At 41.6% G+C, this 22122-nt stretch overlaps 5 protein-coding genes and 2 non-coding genes across 10 annotated transcripts; 1 reads left to right on the plus strand and 6 right to left on the minus strand.

Moving 5' to 3' along the window:
* Positions 1–67: 67 nt before the first annotated feature.
* Positions 68–149, minus strand: trnal-aag (transfer RNA leucine (anticodon AAG)). Its single transcript has one exon. It is a non-coding gene; the product is annotated as a tRNA-Leu (tRNA).
* A 1690-nt stretch (positions 150–1839) lies between these two features.
* On the minus strand, positions 1840–4508 carry aurkb (aurora kinase B). The gene is made up of 9 exons (XM_003970628.3): positions 4388–4508; positions 3763–3801; positions 3574–3655; positions 3448–3493; positions 3162–3350; positions 2940–3078; positions 2705–2853; positions 2437–2611; positions 1840–2351 (listed from the first exon to the last, which is right to left on the minus strand). The coding sequence occupies exons 1-9, from the start codon at positions 4391–4393 to the stop codon at positions 2178–2180; spliced, it is 999 nt and encodes a 332-aa protein (XP_003970677.2). The 5' UTR covers positions 4394–4508; the 3' UTR covers positions 1840–2177.
* Positions 4509–4958: 450 nt separating this feature from the next.
* Positions 4959–8002, minus strand: LOC101077118 (F-box/LRR-repeat protein 12). 2 transcript variants are annotated; one of them, XM_011610909.2, is made up of 4 exons: positions 7916–8002; positions 7602–7812; positions 7406–7481; positions 4959–6926 (listed from the first exon to the last, which is right to left on the minus strand). In XM_011610909.2, the coding sequence occupies exons 2-4, from the start codon at positions 7700–7702 to the stop codon at positions 5901–5903; spliced, it is 1203 nt and encodes a 400-aa protein (XP_011609211.2). In that variant the 5' UTR covers positions 7703–7812; positions 7916–8002; the 3' UTR covers positions 4959–5900. The 2 variants fall into 2 exon arrangements, with proteins under 2 accessions (XP_011609211.2, XP_029703123.1); XM_029847263.1 differs by having other exon boundaries at positions 4959–6110; positions 7602–7931.
* Positions 7913–11555, plus strand: cops6 (COP9 signalosome subunit 6). Of its 2 annotated transcripts, none has more exons than XM_003970569.3 (10): positions 7913–8047; positions 8755–8880; positions 9000–9131; positions 9362–9450; positions 9528–9590; positions 9685–9732; positions 9873–9987; positions 10186–10278; positions 10501–10601; positions 11142–11552. In XM_003970569.3, the coding sequence occupies exons 1-10, from the start codon at positions 7984–7986 to the stop codon at positions 11280–11282; spliced, it is 972 nt and encodes a 323-aa protein (XP_003970618.2). In that variant the 5' UTR covers positions 7913–7983; the 3' UTR covers positions 11283–11552. The 2 variants fall into 2 exon arrangements, with proteins under 2 accessions (XP_003970618.2, XP_029703124.1); XM_029847264.1 differs by having other exon boundaries at positions 8012–8043; positions 11142–11555.
* Positions 11556–11945: 390 nt separating this feature from the next.
* Positions 11946–13878, minus strand: LOC101077345 (leucine-rich repeat extensin-like protein 1). Its single transcript, XM_003970630.2, has 5 exons — positions 13793–13878; positions 13609–13672; positions 13480–13524; positions 13243–13403; positions 11946–12888 (listed from the first exon to the last, which is right to left on the minus strand). The coding sequence occupies exons 1-5, from the start codon at positions 13796–13798 to the stop codon at positions 12154–12156; spliced, it is 1011 nt and encodes a 336-aa protein (XP_003970679.2). The 5' UTR covers positions 13799–13878; the 3' UTR covers positions 11946–12153.
* Positions 13879–14734: 856 nt separating this feature from the next.
* On the minus strand, positions 14735–21902 carry mcm7 (minichromosome maintenance complex component 7). 2 transcript variants are annotated; one of them, XM_011610911.2, is made up of 15 exons: positions 21706–21902; positions 19881–19960; positions 19251–19415; positions 19039–19163; positions 18783–18963; positions 18564–18701; positions 18328–18477; positions 18107–18221; positions 17894–18025; positions 17703–17786; positions 17272–17483; positions 16922–17187; positions 16669–16837; positions 15683–15792; positions 14735–15287 (listed from the first exon to the last, which is right to left on the minus strand). In XM_011610911.2, exons 1-15 carry the CDS (start codon positions 21734–21736, stop codon positions 15062–15064), a joined length of 2184 nt encoding a protein of 727 aa, XP_011609213.1. In that variant the 5' UTR covers positions 21737–21902; the 3' UTR covers positions 14735–15061. The 2 variants fall into 2 exon arrangements, with proteins under 2 accessions (XP_011609213.1, XP_029702993.1); XM_029847133.1 differs by lacking the exon at positions 21706–21902 and adding an exon at positions 20411–20467.
* mir25 (microRNA mir-25) lies at positions 15894–15975 on the minus strand. Its single transcript, NR_105289.1, has one exon. It is a non-coding gene; the product is annotated as a microRNA mir-25 (primary transcript).
* Positions 21903–22122: the final 220 nt, after the last annotated feature.

Here is a 22122-nt window from a genome sequence, read left to right on the forward strand (position 1 = left end):
AATCCCAATACATACAAAATAAACAGACAAACCAATAGAAAAAAAATGATAAATGATAAAAAACAATTGGCAGCGGTGGGATTCGAACCCACGCCTCCGAAGAGACTGGAGCCTTAATCCAGCGCCTTAGACCGCTCGGCCACGCTACCTTATGTCGTCATCGCTTGACGTCATACAAATAGTTAAACGACACCATGTTGTTGGACGCCGTACACATCGTTAAAAAATTGTCACTTTATAATGTACAGTGATCCCTCGCTATATCGCGTTTCATCTTTCACGGCTTCGCTGCTTCACGGATTTTTTTTGCGAGTCGTTCATTGCAGTTCTCAAATATAATCGAAGGTGGCATATCCGTTTATAAAAATCTTCTTGCTCAGAAAAAGAAAGAGCGCCAACAACTACCCAAAACAATGGGCCAGATTCACCAATATGTTCTTAAGAATCTTCTTAGATTCTTTCTTAAGTTGTTATTAAGAAGTTTTTTAAGAAAACCCTACGTCGGATTCATCAACGCGTTCGTAAGCCCCAGAATTGTTCGCAGCTGTGTTCTTAGATTGATGAATGCCATCTGTTCATAAATTGAAAGCGCGTGCCAGGTGAGTCTAATTAACATACGATTAGCATAAGTCACCGCCCACTAATGCCCATAAAAGGAACTGCAGCAGGACCCTGTAGACAGAGCAAAAAGCAGCCAAATGCCCAAAGCGAAATGCCCAAAGCTTGCCTCTCCACGCCTGATTTCTGACGCCGTGTTGAACAATCAAGAAAGGATGGCTAACACGCTTGATAAAATTGCCTCAACCCTGATGACTATAGCCAACGCGCTTAAAGAAATCAACGAGAATGTAAAAAAAAAAGAAGAATGTAAAAAAAATAAACGTGTAAAAGCTGTGCTCGGATTGTGACAATAATGCATTTTATTCACAAACGGGCAATTAATCGCGCTCGAACGTGAACCGCGTGCCTGCACTCTGGCCCCATCATTGCGTCAGGACGCACATCCTCACGGGGTTGTGGCTCTGTGTCCAAACACATCCAGCGCCCCTTTAACATGCCGATGGTGCGTTCAATGGTGGAGCGACTGCGCGGATGCATCTGATTGAATAAAACTCCTGTGGAGTCTGAGGGTTGGTCAGTGGTGTCAACAACCAGGGAGCTAGGGCATATCCTCGATCCCCTAATAAAATAAATCAAGATAAAATCAAATAAAAAGACAGTTTTGGCATGGTTTCCAATTTGGTTGATTAATGTTAAGTCATTGGCACATTTACGTAATTTTAAAATTTTCCGTAAATCACCAAAAATAGGAAATAAACAAATAAATAAATAAATATGACAGAATTATCATTGTAATATTGAATTTTATTGAACTGCACAAGAGAAGAAAACACAACCATGCCAACATGTCGGCACTGAAATGTGCGCAAGAGTACTCCTGAGTGTTCGTAGGATTTGTTCTTACCTACGCATAAATCCAGGATAAGAAGAAATTGGTGAATGCCACAATCTTCGTCAACTGTTCGTAAGTGGGACTTAAGAACAAATTTGTTCGTAAGAACGCTTCGTGAATCTGGCCCATTGTTTTAAACAAATTTTGGGCTTTAAAACAGGTTTTGATTTTTGGTTTCATTCTATAGTTCAGTATTGCATTGTAAAATAAAAAAGAATAATAAAGCTGACTACTTCACGGATTTCACTTTTCGCGTGTTATTTTTGGAACGCAACTCCCGCGATAAACGAGGGATCACTGTACTACATAAATTACTTTGATCACTACCACATATGCCCATAGGTTTAACTTGTTTCTGTATAGTATCAATAGGGACCGCAAATCAACCATTAAAAAGAGCAGGACACTTTAATCGTAATATTTATTTGAAGCTTTAAAGTATAGCTTTTGGGAAAACAAACTATGGTTTCCACTTTAACAGTAGAATTTTGGTGTCAACATCACCAGAGAGAATTTGGAGAACAAAAAAAAAAAAGGTACTGGATTTTAAAAGCTTGAAAAAGAGCAAAAATCTGCACAACATACTAGACATAGATAATAACATCACCCTATACAATATAAAAAGTGGGTAGGTGTGTGTGTGTGTGTCATAAAATGTGCTAGAATAATAGCAGTCTGAAGCCAATGGCACTGACTCAAAACATGGAACCATAAAGTTTAAGGCTCAGGATTTCTTGGCTGGGCAGATGGGGGGCAGGACGCGGCGGGAGTTGGAGCGCACCCAAGGATGATCAATAACATTCTGCAGTGTGAGACGATCAATTGGATTGTGACGGAGCAGCTTTGAGATCAGGTCCCGTGCGCCATCGGAGACAACTTTAGGGAACTTCAAATCAACCTTGAAACAGCAGAAATTTAAAGTAGTTTAGTAGTAATGTTTTTTTTTGTTTTTTGTTTTTTTTAAACATTTTACCAGCACCAACCTTTGTGATTCTTTTGTAGGTTTCTGAATGACTTGTAGTTTCAAATGGTGGATTTCCAACTAAACACTCATAACAGAGGACCCCGATGCACCACAAATCCACCTTCTCACTGTGAGTGTGGCCCTCAATCATCTCTGGAGGGAGGTAGTCCAGTGTCCCACACATTGTACGGCGTCTGTGTAGGTTTAGACAAAGAGGTGAACAGGGGGAAAGTGAGATAGCAATAGTTTGTATGACCCAGATGAAAACGTAACATGTTGTTTCTCACCTAAGAGAAGGCGCATGGACAGACCAACCAAAATCGGCAATTTTCAACTCTCCACGGTACCCAAGGAGGAGATTCTCTGGCTTTATATCACGATGAATCACTTTTCTCTCGTGGCAATAGAGCAGTGCATCGGATATCTCCTCCATGTACTAAAAAGGATTTACGTCATTTTAAATACAAAAGTTCCACACTATGGCTTAAACTGTTATATCGCATAGGAATGGACAAGTCCTACCGTGGCTGTGCGCTGGTCATCAAATCTCCCACATCTCTGCAGCTCCTTGTACATTTCACCACGTGGTGCATACTCAAGCACCAAGAACACCCTTTTTCGATCATGGAAATAATTGTAGAAGCGCAAGATATTGGGATGCCTGAGGGGAAAAGAAATTACAATTGGACAAAGGTATGAAAATGATGAATCACTAAAACTGAGTGAAAGTATGTGAGAACTCACTTGAGATGTGACTGAATTTCAATTTCCCTTCTGAGCTGATGTTCCACACCCTCCTTTTCCATCTGGGACTTAAATAGCACCTTCAGAGCCACAATAGCTTCCAGCTTCTTAACTCTAGCAAGGTAGACGTTTCCAAACTTGCCCTTTCCTAACGGTCGACCAATGTCAAAGTCATCAATTGTGATTTTCCTGAGGAGAGCACAAAAGTACCAATTAAATGATTGCCTGTAAAGGCAAGTATACAACTGCAAAACATGCAACTTATGATGTGGCTGAACAAACTTACCTTGTGGATGAGGTGGAGGATGAGGGAACACACTCCCTCCCAGGGCCTTAAAAGGAACAATTCTATTTATGCAAGGATATTTCTCAAGGAGTGCAAGTCTTGTTATTCCAGGCAGAGCAATATTACCTGTGATGGCACTTCTATCCATTTCTGCTCGTGGCTTCACCTGAACACGTTGAGGTCCACCCAGCGTCATAGGGGCTGTGAACTAACAGTAAAAATAAACCAAAACTGTGACTTTACATCTTACTGATTATTGAAATGGGAATTTTCCAAAAACAGACTAATTAATGGGTTAAACCCATTACACTTTACCGTTCGTGTGTGACTTTTTGGGTCATAGTTTTCCTTGTTCTGTTCATGGGAGGAAATGCATGAATGTCAACGGACAAAATTTAGATGTACAGAATCGAAGTGACTAACTCGAAGCTTTAATGCAAAAAATTTAATCATCACTGTCTTAAAGTCTATGAAAACTGTGTAGCTATATTAGCCGGGGGGAAAATAAACATTTTACAAACTGGTCCTCATTTAAACAACTTTTCTCTGTCGTCTACGGTTTTAAAAGAACATATGTGCAATTTTGGAAAGAATAATAGCACAATGGGCTGCTATTTAACGCTAGCTATGGTTAGCGTTGGAAGATTTGCCACATGTGAGGCACACTGCGGAGAACAATATACTGAACCGTTGTACTACCAGGGGATTTATGAGACTATAAATAATGTCTTTTGTGCAAAGAGTTACTGATAATTATTTATATGCAACACAAGCTAACTCGGATAGTTCCGGCTAAACAACTATTGTTAACGTTAGGTCTACTTAAAATGTTGTGATATGCTTTAGGAAAACTCTCGTAAGCATAAGTTCTTGCGCTTCACTTATTTAACTTCAACATGGTAGATTATTTTTATTTATTTATTTAAATGTAAAACCTTACCTGCATTGCAGCGAAATTAAAAGAAGATAGCTTTAGTTAAGACAGTCCCGTTTTATTTTTCCAACTTCCGCGGCCGCCTGTTTTCAAATGCAGAATCTGGAGAAGACGATTGGTTGGTCTGATGCACGTGCTCAGCATTTCATTGGTGGAGCCAAACAGGGAATCGGTGATAGGTGAACCAAAACGTCAGTCAAAGTTGGACCCGCCTCCTTTTCCTTAAAGGGCCAAGTACATTGTACTTTTTCTCGTCCCCTGGTTCAACTCTTCTTTATATAAATAATTTTCCTTTAAAATAGACCATTTAATCCCAATAATCTTACATTTTTAAAACTAATGATCTCCCTTATAAATACATAAATGAATACATGACATTATGCCTGGCATTAACTTTAGAAAATAATATGGACAGTGCATTTAGTATCATCAACAATGACATTCATTTATTTGTTTGAAATTATTTGTTACATATTTATAACAGCTCAGAAGTCATTTGTGAAGACATTTATTGTTTGCTTTCTTTGAGTATGATGCAAAGAGCTGATGAATAAAGAGACCAGTTCTCTTTTAATAGTTTTTAATAAAAACTGATTTATTCAAAGCCTTTTGAATTTTTTCCCCTAAACAGCTAAAATAAAAATGGCTAGTCTTACTAAAACATACATTTAAGTGATATACAGTATTCTTTGCTAATTTACACAATAAACAGATTTCTAAAACAAAACAAAAACACATTAATAGCAACTGTGTGTCAAGAATCTTCACTTTAAACATACACTACCATTCAAAATTTTGGACACACCTTTGTCTTACTACTTTCTACATCGTAGACACATACTGAAGACATGAAAAACATGAAGCAAGATACATGGAATAATTTAGCAAGACTGTTGGAAAACTATTTCAGAGGAAGCTTAGCGAGAGAATGCCCAGTGTACAGAGTAGTAGTCAAAGAAAAGGATGGCTATTTTTAACAATTTAAAGCATGTTATTTCATAATTTTTTTTGTTTACAGTTTTCAGTTTGTGTTGATTTGTGAGAATCTGCAATTCATATAGACACGAATAGGAAGTAAAACCATTAAATGCAAAGGTGTCCCGTCTCTTTCTTTAGCACTTTTTCCCCTTTTTGGGGTCACGGGCAGGGTTCACCCCTGGACGAGTTACGTCTCCCAAATGCGAAGCTACGTCCAAACATTTGACTGGTAGTGTATGCTTCTTTTGTTCAGAAAATCTCAAAGCAAACATCAAGTCCAAATTTATATACAGTATTTTCACTGAAAAGTGACAGTCGTGAAAACAGGAAACAGGTGCATTATTGCAAACAGAATCTCTGCCTCAGTTGCCAACACCTGCACGTTTTCACTATTTTGCACCAACACAGTTTTTTTTGTTTTTTTTTAAATTATGTAACTGAACTTAAAAGTATTGTTAATCTTGCATTGGGATGTGCAACACTCAAAAGATTGTTTGCAACCCATTCATACGGTAACCTGTGTCATCCAAAGTGACCTAATTTAGTCTGCATTAATCTGAACAGAGCAGTTAGAGAATATCAATGTACATGAAGGCAAATGGACAGCCAGTGAGCGACGAAGACTTGGAATGGGATCATTCATATCGAGAATCTTGTTGTCGTCATCAGTGTTATTTCTTATGGCTTCCTCATTGTCTCTCTCTTCTCTATCACCACCCTCCCCCTCCACTACTGGAGGGTCCTGTCGAATCTGAAAGATCACGTCCAGAAACTTCAGTGTCCGTAGTCCTCTAAGCATTCTGCAGCTCCGTACTATCTGCATCTCACTGAGCGTGCAGGACCACAGGCATAGACTCTTCAAGTCTTTAAGACGGCTGGAACAGAGTAAACCTGGCCCTACCTCCTTACCACCCAAACTCAACTCCTCTAGGCCAAGCCATCCTGCCCCTAGGCCAAGTGAGGCCATCTGTAATTGATAACCTTGACGTCCAGTGATGCCAATTTCCAGATACTTGAGCATGGAGAGACCCTCCATACCAACAATGCCATCCTTAGCAGCACAGCTCCTGAGTCCATTAGCTGTCACACGAAATGTATCACGCAACACCAATCCACGGAGGCTATCCCATGATGTTAAACTCTGTAGATGCTGGTCTGTGAAAGATGGCACATTATTAAGGACTAACCTCTCAATAGCAATCCCTAACGGATTTCCAGCCCCTTTTCTTTTCCGTTTCGTTCTTTGCCGTTGAGCACCATCACTAGATGAGGCTTCTGCATGTGAAGTAGGAGTCTTGTTGAAAAAATCACGAGGCAGCTCGCAGCCGCAAAGCTCCAGCACAACCAAAGTTGGTGGAAGGACTTGGAAACTGGGTAGACTTCTCAGGTCTGCATGCAGAAGATAGAGTTTCCTCAGACGAGGGCACTTGGCAGACAATGATTTGAGCCAAGATTCAGAGAGAAATGTGCCTCCTCGGGCAGAAAGCAGCAAACCACGTAACCGTAGACACCTCAGACCACAACCCAGGTACTGACGAACCAAGAGCCAAAGTATGCGGGATGATACCTAATACACAAGGACAGGCCATAATATGTGTGTTGAGGATGAATGATGGCAAGCAAAAAAAGAGTAGCAATGTTACAAGAACATTTCTTATACTAAATTCTAAACATACACACTTAAAAGGATTTATAGTACAACATTAAAACATCATCTTTACATAAAGGTTTAAACAAGTCCGAGAACTCTTGAGAGTTCAAAGTAGAAAAGTACGTGAGACAGTTCATCCATTATAATCAGAAAGTAATTATGAATTTAAAAGAAAATGGAAGACCCCAAGTCTTAAGCATGAAGACTGAATCTTGAAAGTTTTAAGACAGCAAATGTCGATATCCCCATTTCATAGCTGACATTTTCAATTACATCCTATTTATTAAATTTTAGAGGCTGTTTAAAAGTGCAGAGCTATATATTTAATGCAAACCTACTCAATAAAGCACTATTAAAAGGACAAATAAAACACATGTCCTTAAAAAAAATCTTACCCCTTTCCATGACGTCAAATCGACATTTCTCCACAGTCTTTGGTCTTTCACAAGGCGTTTCCATTTCTTGCACACTCTGAAAATTCCGTAAATAGATCAAACTAACAATGTGACACGATCCAAAACAAAGGCAGACGGGCTTAAGTTCATTTTCGGTAATAACTAGCCAGTTCTTATGAAGTTACAATTAACTTACCTTCCGGCCCTTATAAGTTCCCGTACGTTCAGATAGGACAACACGTCAATTAAAATATTTTCAGGAAAGTAGTCCAGATTACAGCCTCTAAATTCATCCATTTTGTAAACAAAACTCTGCGAATCCTCTACACGGACCGATTTCCTGACGCACACGGGTTGCGCTCACATCAATAACCCCCAGGAAACAGCAACACATTACACCTTTAGACCTAGCAAAATAAATAAATAATAATCATTCTTGTTTGTTTGCAGTATTGTATCAATCTGGACTTCAATAAAAACGACATATGGTTACAGTAATTTTAAACTGACCTGACCGTGAAGACACGGACGAAATGACATTGCCACCAAACGTTCGCTAATACAATAGTCCAGTACGCATGCGCACTTTACCGGACAAGATGGCGACCAGCAATGGTGGAGGAATGGAAGTGGATGGGGCAGGCAAATACTTTTAATTTAACATACAATTTCTTGATAATCTTTACTTAACCACGGGTGCATACTGTACCAAATTTCGAGTGTTCACATTTAGGTGGCCCCCGTTGTTTACTTTGTAACATATAAGATAGTCCGTAGCCAACTTGCTGATATAATCGCGTTACCGCATAGAGCTCAACTGTAAAGCTGTCATCATATTTATGCATTGTAACATAAACAAGAACTCACTTATGAGTGTGAGTTGTTCGTTAAATAGTTTTTTGGGCTTTTGTCTATCGTCGAATGCCTATATCGTACAAATTGGATGTATATCTTAAGTTTAATTCATGCCTCATCATTACAACACATCTGACCATTCTATTCGACTATTTATATACATGTCAAGACAGGATTCTTTTTTTAGGCCCCCGTCGTTAGCAACAGTAGTTTTAGTTGATGTTTTTGTTCTCTATCATGTTGGTTGCTATTAAAGATGGTCCGATTAATGTGCGTTTGCACTTTAAAAACGAATCTATAAAAGGTAACGAGGATTATTTCAGTATGCCTTACAAAATCCTAGTGGTTGAGATTTGGTTGGGGAAAAATAATACAAACACTAGAATTTCTGTAAATGGAACCACTGATAAATTATGATATCCAAGAATAATTACGAATGGACTCCTGTCATCCTACGATGCTGTTTTGTTCTAGCTTCTCTTCTGTGTTTGCAGCCAGCCCCAGTGTTATGGCCTCGGGGGTCACGGGGAGCGTCTCCGTAGCTTTGCATCCTCTAGTTATCCTCAACATATCTGACCACTGGATTCGCATCCGCTCACAAGAGGGACGGCCCATACAAGGTACGTAGGATATTATTTAAATGTATAATGTGTAAGCAGAATGCAGCATTTGTTCTGTTTTGTCTTGTATTGAATAATACCATATCAGATGTTAGTTAATGTTTATTCTCTCTCCTCAGTAATTGGTGCTCTGATTGGGAAGCAGGAGGGCAGAAACATCGAAGTGATGAACTCTTTTGAGTTGCTATCTCACACCATAGATGATAGAGTGCATATTGATAAGGAGTATTACTACACCAAGGAGGAACAATGTAAGTTGTTTGTGTGCAAGAGGATTTCAGTCTTGTTTTTGCTTTTTTGCCTCCATTTTGACAAATATGCATGATAAGTAGTATGTTATGCTTTACTTAGCCTCCCCTACAGAAACACACGTAACTTGATAGAGGCAATAATAGTTTGATCAAAAGTGAATATTCCATTTCTAATAGCAGTTGGTGTGTAATGTCACTTACTTGCTTTTGTATTTTCTTTTGTTCCTCAGTTAAACAGGTCTTCAAAGACATGGAATTCTTGGGCTGGTACACCACAGGCGGCCCGCCTGACCAGTCAGATATCCATATTCATAAGCAGGTAGGCAGAATGTACCCTTCATTTGGGTATGTTTGTTTTTGAGTTATTATTGATGTTATTGTCTTTGAATGTCTCAGGTGTGTGAGATTATTGAGAGTCCGCTCTTCCTCAAACTCAACCCAATGACGAAACACACTGACGTGAGTTCCTTTTTCTTTTGCCTCATAAATGAGAGAATACTGCCATGAGTACTCAAATACAGGTGCTTTAAAAGATTGTGCATTCTCATTTCAGCTTCCTGTTAGTGTGTATGAATCTGTGATTGACATCATCAGTGGCGAGGTACCTTTTTTTTTTATTTATATATATATATATATATATATATATATATATATATATATAGATTATTTACAAATGCCTTCTAGTGAACCATTTTCGGATATAGGGTTGATAAACTTGTGCATACACGTGTTTTCCTTCAGGCCACCATGTTGTTTGCTGAGCTGACTTACACTCTGGCCACAGAGGAAGCTGAAAGAATCGGTGTTGATCATGTTGCTCGAATGACGGCCACAGGCACTGGAGAAAACTCAACAGGTAACGTTTCAGCTCATGTGGGTCACTGGGAGAACATTCAGTTCCTCTCACATATGCACCCTAGAACATGTGTTTAATTTACTGACTTACAATATGGCCTTTTGCATCAAGATCTCATTTCTGATGGACTCTAAATTCATTTGCAAGACAGGAGAATATTAAAAATCTTTAAATTCAAACCTCATCTTTTATTTGTAGTTGCTGAACACCTCATAGCCCAGCACAGTGCCATAAAGATGCTCCACAGTCGAGTGAAGATTATCCTAGAGTACGTCAAAGCCGTGGAAGCAGGTGAGAAGACGCAGGGGCATTTTATGAGGTTTTGAGGGTAAAGAATGTGAAAATAAGTATGGAAAACAGCTGTTCCTTAAATAAGATGTTTCCCATACTTACATCATTAAAGGAGGCCTCTTAACAACACCTCTCTTTAATTATAAGTTTGATTTTTGCTGTGACAGCATCACTTTACCTCGCTGTTTTGGTGTTTTAACTTTAACTCTTTGTGTGCTGCAGGAGAAGTTCCTTTCAACCACGAGATCCTCCGTGAAGCAAACGCCCTCTGCCACAGACTGCCGGTCCTCAGCACCTCTAAATTTAAAACTGACTTCTATGATGTAAGAAAGATTTCAGTACCTTTTGTAGAATGCGAATTTTAATAGACCATTAAATTAACATTTTAATAAAAGTGATGTGTCCTGCATTAAATGCAGATGTTTTAGTTCATACACATTATGTAAATATAGGTTCTGATAGCAAGCGAAGAGGTTAAAATTAGTGATTTATATGGTCTGTGTTGGGCTGTTTGTGACTTATATTAATATTAAGTGCCATCTCAAAACAGGTTGTACATACAACCTGAGTATTTAACTATTTTAAACCTGTAAACGCCTGCAAGCAGGATGTTTGTGGGATTACTATACATTGTGTATATGCTGTGTCTTTAATAGTGCTGTGACTTCAGACTAGACCTAAGATTAAAATGGTATTTAATGCACTGGCAGGTCAAAATAAATTAAAGATGCATTTAAGTAATTACTGCTTGTGTTTGGGAGGGGGCTAGACCATAGAATGCTTTTACGGGTCCTAATGTATTACGTGTCTCTGTTTTGAGCGTCTGAAACTTTTTGTAACTATGCCCTTTTTCCCCCCTGCAGCAATGTAATGATGTGGGCCTCATGGCCTACTTAGGCACCATCACCAAGACCTGCAATAGCATGAATCAGTTCATCAACAAGTTCAACATCCTGTACGACAGACAGGGCATTGGTCGGAGGATGAGAGGCCTCTTCTTTTGAGCCCACTTCTCTGCATAGCAAAGACACACGAGCGCTACCAGTTCTGTCAATTTTCCTTTCGGTTTTTGGTTTGTTTCAGTTTTGATCTTCTTACATCCATTAGCTTTTCAGACCATTTGAACAATTATCAATTACCCCAAAAAAATGACACCCGACAGAAATGTGGTAATGCAGATACGAATCCACTGTACATGAATGTTGTTATTTTACCCTGTTTGCTTTATTGTTTCATATTTTGTGTATGTTATTAAATGATCTGCTGATTTTTCATTGGACTTTGACTCTTTGTTTTAATAGGCTTTACATTTTAACTGTGCTCAGCATCTCATAAAAACATCCTCCATCTGAAAATAGGTCTAAGAAAGTTTTGTGAAGGTGTTTTAGCTGCTGCTTTATAGTCTGGACTGAGCGACGGCTCATCTTTTGAAGTCGAGCTCCTGCTGTTTAAGGTTCATGCAGAAAGGCAGGAAAGACGTCAGGGGTCTTACTGGAGTCAGCATTTTTATGGCTATAAAATGTACAGCGGAACTAGACATAATGACCCCCCCCCCCCCTCACACACACCCTGCCAACAGCCTTTCCTACACTACTTTTACCACCATGTGGCAGCAGGAGATTCCATATTACCTCTTCTTGGGTCTCAAAGATGTGAAAAAAAAAACCTGACAGTATTTTTTTTATTGTTTCATTCCTCATTTATGTTAGATGGTTGCCAGGGAAATTGTTTTTGTACATGTCAACAAACATGACAAATAAATGATGGTTTAATAAGAATAAACACTTTAAGCAATGATTAAAATGAGATTAAAACCTCAGTGATGATGTCAAAGTCTGTGCTTTTGAATTTATTTACCATCGTGTTCAGGATGCTTCACTCTGCAGGTTCATCAGCAGAAGCAGCGGGTTGGGGGTACTGGAAGCGGATCGGGTCATACAGATCATCTCGGGGGTTGTAGGGTTGTCCATAGTAGTAAGGGTAAGGGTAGAGGGGTACTTTCTTCTCAATGGGAGCAGGAGGTGGCTCCTCCACTGGTTCCTTTTTCTCCTCTACAGGAGGGGGTGGTGGTGGTAGCTTGGGGACCACCAGCTTCACAGGCCTGGGTGGGTGGTCGATCAGGCAGTCAGGGTCCCAGAAGGGATCGCAGTCGTACTCCATGCCCTTGAAAATGCGAATAGGGGCGGGTGGGGACTTTTTCTCCACAACTGGTGGTGGAGGAGGAGGTGGGGCGGATTTCTTTGGTGGAGGGGGAGGAAGTTGAGGCACGGCTTTAGGCTCTTTGGCTTTCTCTGGGGTACAGTGGGGGTGGTGTCGGGGGTCACAAAGGACAGGCACTGCACCCGTGGGCATGTAGACTATGTGGGGCTTGCAGAGAGGGTCCTTCCTATTGCAGAGGAACAGAACATCAGCTTGGGAGATGACGGGAGGAGGAGGTGGTGGAGGAGGAGTGATGGGTGCAGATGGTTCTGTGGATTTGGGGACCCCTTTCATTGGTGGTGGAGGGGGCATTCCCAGTTTGTTCTGGTAGTAGGAAGCATCTGGACCGTGCACGTGCTCCAGGTACCTCATCTGCTGGTAGATCATCCGCAGCTTGTCGGTCTCGTAAAGCTGAACAATGAAAAGGAAGCGACGTCATCATCGGTCACATTGTGTTTCACGTTATGCGCCTCAATTTCCAGTCATGAAAGGAGATTTAAATATTTATCAATCTCAAATTTACCATGTTGAAAAACGACTTGGGAAAAATGTCAGTTAGGAAACAAGGCTTCCGAAATAAATAATTCTCAAAATGTTGAAAAATAAATCAAAGCACTCTTAAGTTTTATTTAATTCAGTTAACTTGATGAACTCTCAGCTTCAACTGTAGTGAATGAAAGGATTCTGACCACAATAAGTAACTGAATTTTTGCAAATTAATTCATCTAAATAATCAAGTTTTTAAAACTGCAATCCATTTCTTACCCCCTCGGGGTATCCGATGCTGCTGTAGTAGCGGTAGTAAGCCTGGAAGTCTGGGTTTTTTCTGTACCACTTGGGGTCTGCGTGACGCTTTGGTCTGGGCTGGGACAAAAAGCTGTTGGCCCTGTCCGAGGCAATGTTAATGTCACCGACAGGCACCATCTCTGTTTGAAAAAGGGAAAGAATTTTAGCACTTGAAAAGTATTTGTATTTAGTCTGAAGTCATAGATGTTCTGTTACCTTCTTGTTTCATGGTTTTTAACATAGATTTGGCCTCCAGGAGACCTGGAAGGGAGCACCCATCATGAGATTAGTGACTATTGTTGGTTTTAATAAATCAGAGCTGTGTAGCAAATAGTCAGAACTGACCTGGAAGCAACATCAAACAGCAGAGTGCCCCTGCCATCCATAGCGAGGAAATCATCTTGAACCCCTGTGATTCAGTGCAAAATTACAAACAAAATTGAAATAGATGCAAATCATGAATTTTACTTCCTTGAAGTGATGCAATTTTAAGTTATATTAATTCTATTTTGAGTGAAATTAAGCTCACCTGCATCAGGAACCGTCTTCACTGCTCTGGCAGGGCTGAGCGGGTTAAATACACACTTCAACGTCAGACCCCCTGAAACATTATCTTCTGTCCAATAGGGCTCAATGCCGAGAAGACTCTTTGCTCCACCTCTTTTTTTTTTAGTAATGTTTAATATGGAGCCTTTGGTGCCAATTAAGAATAAAAAAGGAGCCACACTTTCAGCAGCAAAGCCATAAAGAGAACATACTTCAAATGGAAAACCCATTAAGCCTGGAAGGAAGGCATCACCTGCTGAGACGACTGCAACTCTGGGGGAAAATGCTGCCCACAAAGACAATATCAGCTCCGGAAAATTCACTGACAAAAGCTGCATAATTGCAGAACGTGTGTTTTTCAAAGGATGGTTGAAATATACTTTTTGAAATTGTATGACCAGATAGTTGTATGTGTCAAATTAAAAAATTTTACAAGTAGTTTTTACTTATATGTATTTAAGGATAATGAACTTTAATAGCACCATCAGGGTGCCCTTTTCCATGAGAAAATGCCTTTCAGTGGGAAAACACAGTAGCAGCATCTACTAGGACAATAAATCCTATTTCAGGAACATAATTGTAAAACTGCTTTAAGATACATTTGAACTTTTTCTAAATTTAAAAATACTTAGTATAAATGCAAGTAAATATCAAGGCTTAGTGCCATTTTCCAGAAATGGGAAAAAAAAAGAAAAAAGTGCCATCAGAGAAGATATTTGAAATTCCACCATGCTTTCAGGACGTGTTTTTAGATGTAGCAATAGAGAAAATAACTGGGTTCAACCCCGCGTGTTAACATGTTTTATGTATGAACAAATACTTCTTGCTGAAGGCAGCAATTACGTCAGGTCTCCTCCAGCCGACAACCAGGTGTTCGGGCCTAATTCCATCCATGTGGTCGACAAAAAGCACGATTAAACATCAATTTATCAGAACCATTTCTAACAGGGCCCAACTTTAATTTCTCTCATTCGCATTACAGCTTTTAAAATATACAGAACTGCAAAGTCAAAGCTTCAAACTGCAGAAACAACTGTTACATACATATGTACAAGCAACTTTAGGTGAAAACATAAAAAGGAATCAAGCAGAGATAACAACACCCTCAAATGTCCGCATTCTGCTTCACTTGTGCTACACTAAAGCATAGAAGGAACAAGGAAGTGCCCCAACACAGTCTGCTGGAAACCAGTAATACCCCCCCCCCCCCCCCTTCCCGCACATGATGAGATCCAGGTTTGTTTTAGTTTATTCAAACAAAAGTGATGCGGCTGCGGGCCTGGTTGATCTGCCACACGTTCAGCTCCTCGTACTCTTCCAAGGCCTCCTCGAACTGGGCGGGGGTGAAGCCCCGAGAGACGCAGCGCTGCTCTGCTTCAGCCATACGCACCACTCCACCAGCTCCGGTGCGGCCTGCCACGCCCTCTGTGGCGAGCTCGCGCACCAGAGAGAAGATAACATCAGATGGCCTCTGAGTCCTGAACAGAAAATCAAGTCTTAATTATACACTGGGCAGAAAAACAAACAACGTGCTTGTGCACGTTTGACACGTTTGTGTTTGGTTTTACTAAATCAAGGTGACCTGAATGCCTCAAGTTCAGCAATTGAAGAATTGATCTGCTACTCATTAGCTGACAATTAACCATTGCCAGACCAAAATCAACGTCGACCCCTTTCTTCATTAAACTGGCTGCTGTGTGAAGGTAGCTTCATAAACACCCAAGAACCTTTACAGCTTCCTCTGGGATATAAAGCTTCTCTTACAGACGCAGGAGCCTCATAAAAGGAGACTCTGGATTGGATGGAATTCAGCCGATCCTCGTATACGAGTCGGTGCTCACCAAAAACCCATCGTTAAATCTGAAACACTAACCTGGTGGTACTGGACTTGTCCGCTTGGAGGGAATCCTTGGACATCTCCATTAGCCGCATGGCCTCGTTGACATCTTCCTTCTCAACAACCTCCAACATGCGCAGACGAGCCTGAAAAAAAGAGGCAACGACGACAGAGGGTAAAGATTTGAGGCGAGGCGTAGAATGAAACAAATCTGTGACCCACTGTTGCACTTTCAAAGCTGAGCTGTGCCGGCACTGTCAGACCGAGACAAGTGCAATGCCCTCTGTGATGGCCGGCAATTGCCCAAGTCTCCGCCTCTCAACACCAGCCAATCTCTTTGCAAGATAATGTCCGATACTTTGGTGATTGTGGATTTGAACTGGATGAGGGTTCTGGACGTGGTCAGCTTTGCATGGGTTTGCACAGCTGCTCCTTACAGACACAGGCTGACTGCCCACCCTGCAAAGCTAGCCAGGACCAGATAAACCAGATCTTTCCATGGGCATAGACAACATCTGCAGCATCTGGAGTTATTAATTTCAACTGACTGACAAGTGCCAAGCGAATGCAGCTTCTACCATCAGCTTGTTGATACACAGATGGATGCAGTTTGCCCTCTTGTGGATGTATACGAGCAGCAAATTACCCTTCTGTCTGCCGTAAGTGCTGGTTCTGCAGTAGGTGAATGAAAGCTACCTGCACAAACAGCACTTTTGACAGCTAAAGGTAATAAAAAACAGTCACAGATTTCTTCTCCATCATCATCACCGTAATCTCCAGTGCTCAGGAACGGGAAGATTGTTATCCAGGGTGGGAAAGAAGTGCTCACACTGCAGTAGGCCAGGTTATCATCACTACCTGCACTGTAAGCACTTTATCACACAGTGGACTACTGAGAAGCAAAGGTGCTTAATAACACTCTACACAAACAGTTTGGCAGGTTTTAAATTTACAGTAAAGTGTCGGTGCAACAACAGCCTGCGGTCTTGGGTTTACACAGAATTAAGGTAGCTAGTTCTTACCAGGGCTGTTGAAAGGCGGAGGATGGACAGGAGGGTACGGGCAGAAGTGAAGGTTGTGTCTTTGCTGACTCGGGCCTCTTTCCTCATCTCAACATAAGCTGCAGTGATGTAATCGGCCAGTGATTCTGGGACCACCGGCTGCTTCCTTTTGCACAGGGAAATGTAGCGCCTGCACGAAAAGCAGATCTCACTTTAGACTGATACCAGCAGAAGGTAAGTGCTACAGTACTACGGCACTTGTGGCTGCCATTACCTCATCAATTTCATATCAATGGGCGTGAAGTGTGTGGGGGGCTGGCGGCAATGCTGGTGCACGTAAGTGATGTGCTGGGCCAGGCGCAGGTCACTGTCAGCATCTGGCTTGTCTTGAATCAGCCAGAGCAGGTCGAAACGGGACAGCAGAGCAGCTGGAAGCTGAATGTTCTGCTCGATGCTCTTCCGGGGATTGTAGCGGCCATATGCAGGATTAGCGGCTGCTAGAATGGAGCAGCGGGCGTTCAGCGAGGTCATGATACCGGCCTGAGGACGAGCAAAGCACACAGATGAGGGGGGGATTCGCCCGACTCCTACAATATTCATAATCAACCAGTTAAGGATGTTCACCTTGGCGATAGAGATGGTCTGTTGTTCCATGACCTCGTGGATGGCTGTGCGGTCTGCGTCCGCCATCTTATCAAACTCATCAATGCAGCAGATACCCTGATCAGCCAGCACCAAGGCTCCCCCTTCCAGGGTCATCTCTCCAGTCACAGGATCTCGCATCACGGCGGCAGTTAGACCAACCCCAGATGAACCACGACCTGTTGTGTACTGGCCTGAGCACCAAAAAGGCCACAAAAGCATTGCAAACAAAAAGCACCTCAGTAAGTGAGAAGTGTTCTAATCATTCCATCAAGGATCTTTCCATGACTAAGCTAGAATCCCTTTGGCTCAAGTCAATGTTTTACCATGTAATGCCTAATGGAGTGAATGTTTTGCTGGATAAAATATTAAACGACACACAGGACATTACATGAGACAAAGAAATAACGCACTTCGAGGAGCCAGACGGTCAATGTAGGACAACAGCTGAGACTTGGCAACCCCTGGATCTCCCATCAGGCAGATGTTAATGTTCCCTAATGTAAAAAAAAAAAAAAGAGCAAAGTTGTTGTCGAGGTATTTCAAGGTTAATTATTAGGAAAAATCTGCCTCCCAAACGGCAATAACCAGTTCAAGTCCTCACCTCTGATTTTCATGCCTTTAGGTGCCTGTTCTACCCCCCCGACCAACAGCAGAAGAAGAGCCTTTTTGACATCCTCGTGTCCGTATATCTCTGGTGCTATTGAGCCTGCGAGTTTCTCATAGAAACCTTCCTCTGTAATATAGAACTCACTTTAATTTATACAAAGCAAACATAAAATGTGCCATTCCCCGGCAATGAGCCTTGCACACCGACCCGTGATGCTGCGCAGCTCTTCGTCGCTCAGTTCCTCACTGCCGAGCTCGTCATCCTCCGTTTTGTTCATGAGCGTGATGCTGTGGGCTTCCAGGTAGGTTTCTGACAAAAGACCCTGAAATCGCACAAAAATTATGCATCTAATTAGGTTTCATCAAACGCTCTATACATTAGAATCATTTTAACTTAATGTTAGCAATTTGAATCAAAATGCAATTTACCTGCACTGCCTGTCTGAAGCCTGTTCGCAGAAGAGGGAGGAAGATGCCAGTGATGGCTACATGGTCTCCTGGTTGGGCAAGACGTGTATTTTCTCCACGAGCGTACACAGACATGCTTCTGGGGATGTTACCTACTGGTACCTGATCACTCTGTCACATAAAAATAGAAATGGACATTAAAAAAAAAAAAAAAAAGAACAACTCGGTCAGAATTTTCCTTAAATATGATTCCTTACATGCTCCTGAATGCGCAACTCCTGGAACTTGACAAATTTGGACCCTCTGGTCTGCAGGTAGAGTCGACCTCCAGATTTGTTGGTAACACACTCCTGGCTGGGGCACATGATGAGCGGCATGAAGGAGGGAGACTGGATCTGTGGGATACAAATACTTCATCAGGGATTACCGACCACGGTTCATTTCCACAGCATTTGTACTGGACGAGACAGTCGTACCGGTTGATACGTCTCGGCGCCACACTGATCACACGTGTAAGTAGCCACTGCCATCATGGGCTTGACCTCAGTGGCGCGGGTCACTATTCCACGGACGCTCACCAGTTTCCCGATGGTGTCGGCTTTGACATCACGCACCACTTTGGGTTTAGTGGTGGTGGGAGGTTTGAAGTAGAGCTCACTGAGAATAACACCAAAAGTTAAATGTCTGGATTGTTCCACAAAGCAGAACCACTTTGAATCCAGCGGCACTTACAATCTCCTCATGAGTTCAGGTGGGTATTGGTTACGGGGGTCTCTAGTTTCTGCCGGGTCCCGGCCCCTTTGTTCAATCATCAGCCTGTGCTCAATGTACACGTCCAAAGAATCTTTGGCCACAGTCTGAATTGAGCAGTTTTCCCCATTAGAATTTGGACAATGTTGTACAAAATAAGGCAACAAATACAGAAACAGTCACTATATACGCACATCTTTTTCTTTATACTCTGGCAGCAGCTCGTGGACGGCATCAGCAAATAAGGCTGTGTAGCGCTTGGCATTCTCACAGATGCTCTCCACCAGCTCCGGGTCCTCCTCGGAGACATCGTCCAGCTCCACAAAGAGAGACACCTGCTCCCTGTGAGCCAGCGCCACCTACACACCAGAGACAATTACACGTGCTCGTGATGATGGCATTTCCCTTAACATCAATAAAAATCATTCTAGAACTAATCGACGTTGGTGTGGCATTAAAAACAGGACAAAATGAACAGAACTAAATCTCATAATCCTTGAATCACTTTATCAAACGCCCTGCAATGTTATAATAATTGATCCGGGGAACACAAACATGACTGAGATAAAAGAATTAACTTATCCAAAGAATTTAACCAAGCAGGTTTACTCAAATACAATTCAACACTTGTAAATGTCCTCTCTTTAACAGCAGTGAACTGATGCCATTGTTCAACCACTTCACACCTATGGCTATAGAAAAGCAGCCTAAAATCACTAACATCAACCTATTAGCTTCCTAAAGATCAAGACAATTGTGTGGTTTCAAGCTTTTTGTCTTAGCAACAGGACGAAGGCCACTTGCTGTGTAAATAACATACTTACGAGTTGAACTCCATATTTAAAAACCTTCTTCCCATTATCATCCTCTGTGTAAAACTCCTGCAGGAACCTTTTGCACTTTTCTGGAAAAAGATTTGAAAAAAGACAAGTTCAAACGACTGGGATTAGTTTTGCGAGCTGAAAATGTTGACCAACACCAGTCGGCCTAGAGTCTGGGAGGCAATTTGTTGTCCTAGGAGAACCCCCCTTTTGTTGAGTAACATGGCATCCTGTAATCTCGATGAGTCACTATTATCCACATCTGAGCGCAAACGGCCGCTGGTGAACTACACGAGTGGAAATATGCGCGATTATACTCACTGCGGGAGTTTTAGAGAGAAATAATCGACGTTGCGCAGCAGATTGCGCCGTCATGAGAATGTAAATACAACAGCAGCCGCGCCGAGTTCAGTGTCCATGTTTTAGAGGAAAAAAAAATATCGCACACTTCTAGAAAGAACCGAAACTACTAATATTCAATTCTACGTCACAGGAAACTAAAATTCCCCCGCGTGCAAATCCAAATAATCCACCTCGTTTGACGCTACGACTGAAAAACTGCATCTGCGTTTTTTTTTATTCCTCTGTTCGAAGATGTTATTGTAAACAAAGCAGCACATGGCTTTTTGTGCCTCGTCACTTGGATATCGCTCCGCGGACCGTCCGCTGCTGAAAATAGTCCGGGTTGTTTTCAAAAGCACGGCCAGCCATCTTCTGATGTTAGCCTAGCATTGCTAACTTTAGCGTGCATGAAGAGACAAACGGCAATCAGCGAGTGGTGGCTGACATAACCTTACCCCCCTTCACCCCCGCTGTCTCTTTATAGTAAGGATTATTTAAAAGTAACATACATATTAAGCACGTTAAGTACAAAACACTGCCAAGCAGCTGTAATTCTGAGACTGCATAGAACTCTGGGACGTTTACTCAGCAATTATTTAACGAGTTCCAATATTTATATACATAAATAAAACACACGGTGTTGTGTCTGAACCTAGACACAAAAAGCTAAAAGAATAGTTTCTGTCCATGCAAATCACTAACCAACAATGACATACAAATTGAGAAATGTACAAGTAAAGGGAACAATCCATTGGGTTTGTCTAGTGATAACAGGTTGTTGCAGAGATGAAGAGTGTGGCTTTGTATAAGAAATATTTGGCAACACCTGCAAGACCCTCCGATGTGAAATCATACTGCAAGTTCAACTCAATGAGTCTACCAAGATCCAACATGTCAAATCGCTGTAGAATAGCGTAATTTATGTAACTTTGGAATGTTGTCAATGTGTCAAAAGTGTCCAGAATGGCCCATATGTTCTTTCCCCAAATAGTTTAAATAGATGGATATAAAACGATCAGTGTTGGAGTGTCAAGAAACTCAATACAGCCTTTATTTCAAATATTGAGGGCCATGTGCTTTACACGGTGGCGCCTGCTCCTTTGTTTAATGGGGATCCATCCGGGTCACCGCATATTCAGAAGTAAGCCGAATAGAATTTCCTTTTAAAAAGAAGTAAAAACCCGGTCGCTTTAACTAAAGACACATAATATAGTTTGACACACGGAAATTTGTTGTAGAGGTAATTAACGTTAGTCTGAACATAGATAACTGGCTTTGATTACTTTTAAATAATGAGTCACTCATTAACTTCTTTTTAACTGAGCACATGTTGCAAGCACCCTTAAGAAAAAACACACACACATCATTCAATATGCATTAGGTTGCATTTTCATTCATGATTTTAATAAATCTAAACGTAAGAGTAAGTTACATGCTAAGCTAACCTGTTGCTGCAATGCCCTAACCATACGAGTTACATGCTTACCTTTTTCTGCTGCATAATCCTTACGAGCCATAACTGCAGACGGTAACTCTCGGATGGGATACTCAATTCAAAGCGCCAAAAGAATGGGACCGAAATCGAAACGGATTTAAATACAGTTTGTCCTATTTTTCTGTCACGATAGACTCATTCACTCGCGGCTCGGAGTGGTCTCCGGTCACATAGCAAGAAGTGGCGCGAATGTGACGTATTCGGCAGCCAATCGTATGAGCGCGTTCAGCGACAAGGGGCGGTGCATAGAGGTGGCGCGAAAACCACGGGTGATTACGCATCACGTGTCAAAGGAACTTCCGCCCTCCTAATCGGGAGTGGCGCGAAAGGCGGTCATTGGATTTTGTACGGTGACCTCAGAGTGAACTGGCCCATAATAGGCTGATATGACGGAATAATGACAAAACA

The sequence above is a fragment of the Takifugu rubripes genome, chromosome 14 (genome assembly GCF_901000725.2).
Source record: "Takifugu rubripes chromosome 14, fTakRub1.2, whole genome shotgun sequence".
Taxonomy (NCBI): Eukaryota; Metazoa; Chordata; class Actinopteri; order Tetraodontiformes; family Tetraodontidae; genus Takifugu; species Takifugu rubripes.

What these genes read in the sequence shown, in the direction of transcription:
- aurkb (XM_003970628.3), bottom strand. An exon ending in GGATAGAAGTGCCATCACAG is followed by an intron (nt 3,494 to 3,573) that starts GTAATATTGCTC and finishes GTTCCTTTTAAG; the next exon opens with GCCCTGGGAGGGAGTGTGTT. An exon ending in TCCTCCACCTCATCCACAAG is followed by an intron (nt 3,351 to 3,447) that starts GTAAGTTTGTTC and finishes TGCTCTCCTCAG; the next exon opens with GAAAATCACAATTGATGACT.
- LOC101077118 (XM_011610909.2), bottom strand. Translation starts at nt 7,702, where the DNA reads ATGGATGAATTTAGAGGCTGTAATCTGGACTACTTTCCTGAAAATATT. An exon ending in GAACTTATAAGGGCCGGAAG is followed by an intron (nt 7,482 to 7,601) that starts GTAAGTTAATTG and finishes CGGAATTTTCAG; the next exon opens with AGTGTGCAAGAAATGGAAAC. An exon ending in ATTTGACGTCATGGAAAGGG is followed by an intron (nt 6,927 to 7,405) that starts GTAAGATTTTTT and finishes CTTGTGTATTAG; the next exon opens with GTATCATCCCGCATACTTTG.
- cops6 (XM_003970569.3), top strand. Translation starts at nt 7,984, where the DNA reads ATGCGCACTTTACCGGACAAGATGGCGACCAGCAATGGTGGAGGAATG. An exon ending in AGAGGGACGGCCCATACAAG is followed by an intron (nt 8,881 to 8,999) that starts GTACGTAGGATA and finishes CTCTCTCCTCAG; the next exon opens with TAATTGGTGCTCTGATTGGG. An exon ending in CGTCAAAGCCGTGGAAGCAG is followed by an intron (nt 10,279 to 10,500) that starts GTGAGAAGACGC and finishes TGTGTGCTGCAG; the next exon opens with GAGAAGTTCCTTTCAACCAC.
- LOC101077345 (XM_003970630.2), bottom strand. An exon ending in AAAAACCATGAAACAAGAAG is followed by an intron (nt 13,404 to 13,479) that starts GTAACAGAACAT and finishes TTTTTCAAACAG; the next exon opens with AGATGGTGCCTGTCGGTGAC. An exon ending in GCATCGGATACCCCGAGGGG is followed by an intron (nt 12,889 to 13,242) that starts GTAAGAAATGGA and finishes TTCATTGTTCAG; the next exon opens with CTTTACGAGACCGACAAGCT.
- mcm7 (XM_011610911.2), bottom strand. Translation starts at nt 21,736, where the DNA reads ATGGCTCGTAAGGATTATGCAGCAGAAAAAG. An exon ending in GGATTATGCAGCAGAAAAAG is followed by an intron (nt 19,961 to 21,705) that starts GTAAGCATGTAA and finishes ATCTTTTTCCAG; the next exon opens with AAAAGTGCAAAAGGTTCCTG. An exon ending in AGACCATCTCTATCGCCAAG is followed by an intron (nt 17,188 to 17,271) that starts GTGAACATCCTT and finishes GCTCGTCCTCAG; the next exon opens with GCCGGTATCATGACCTCGCT.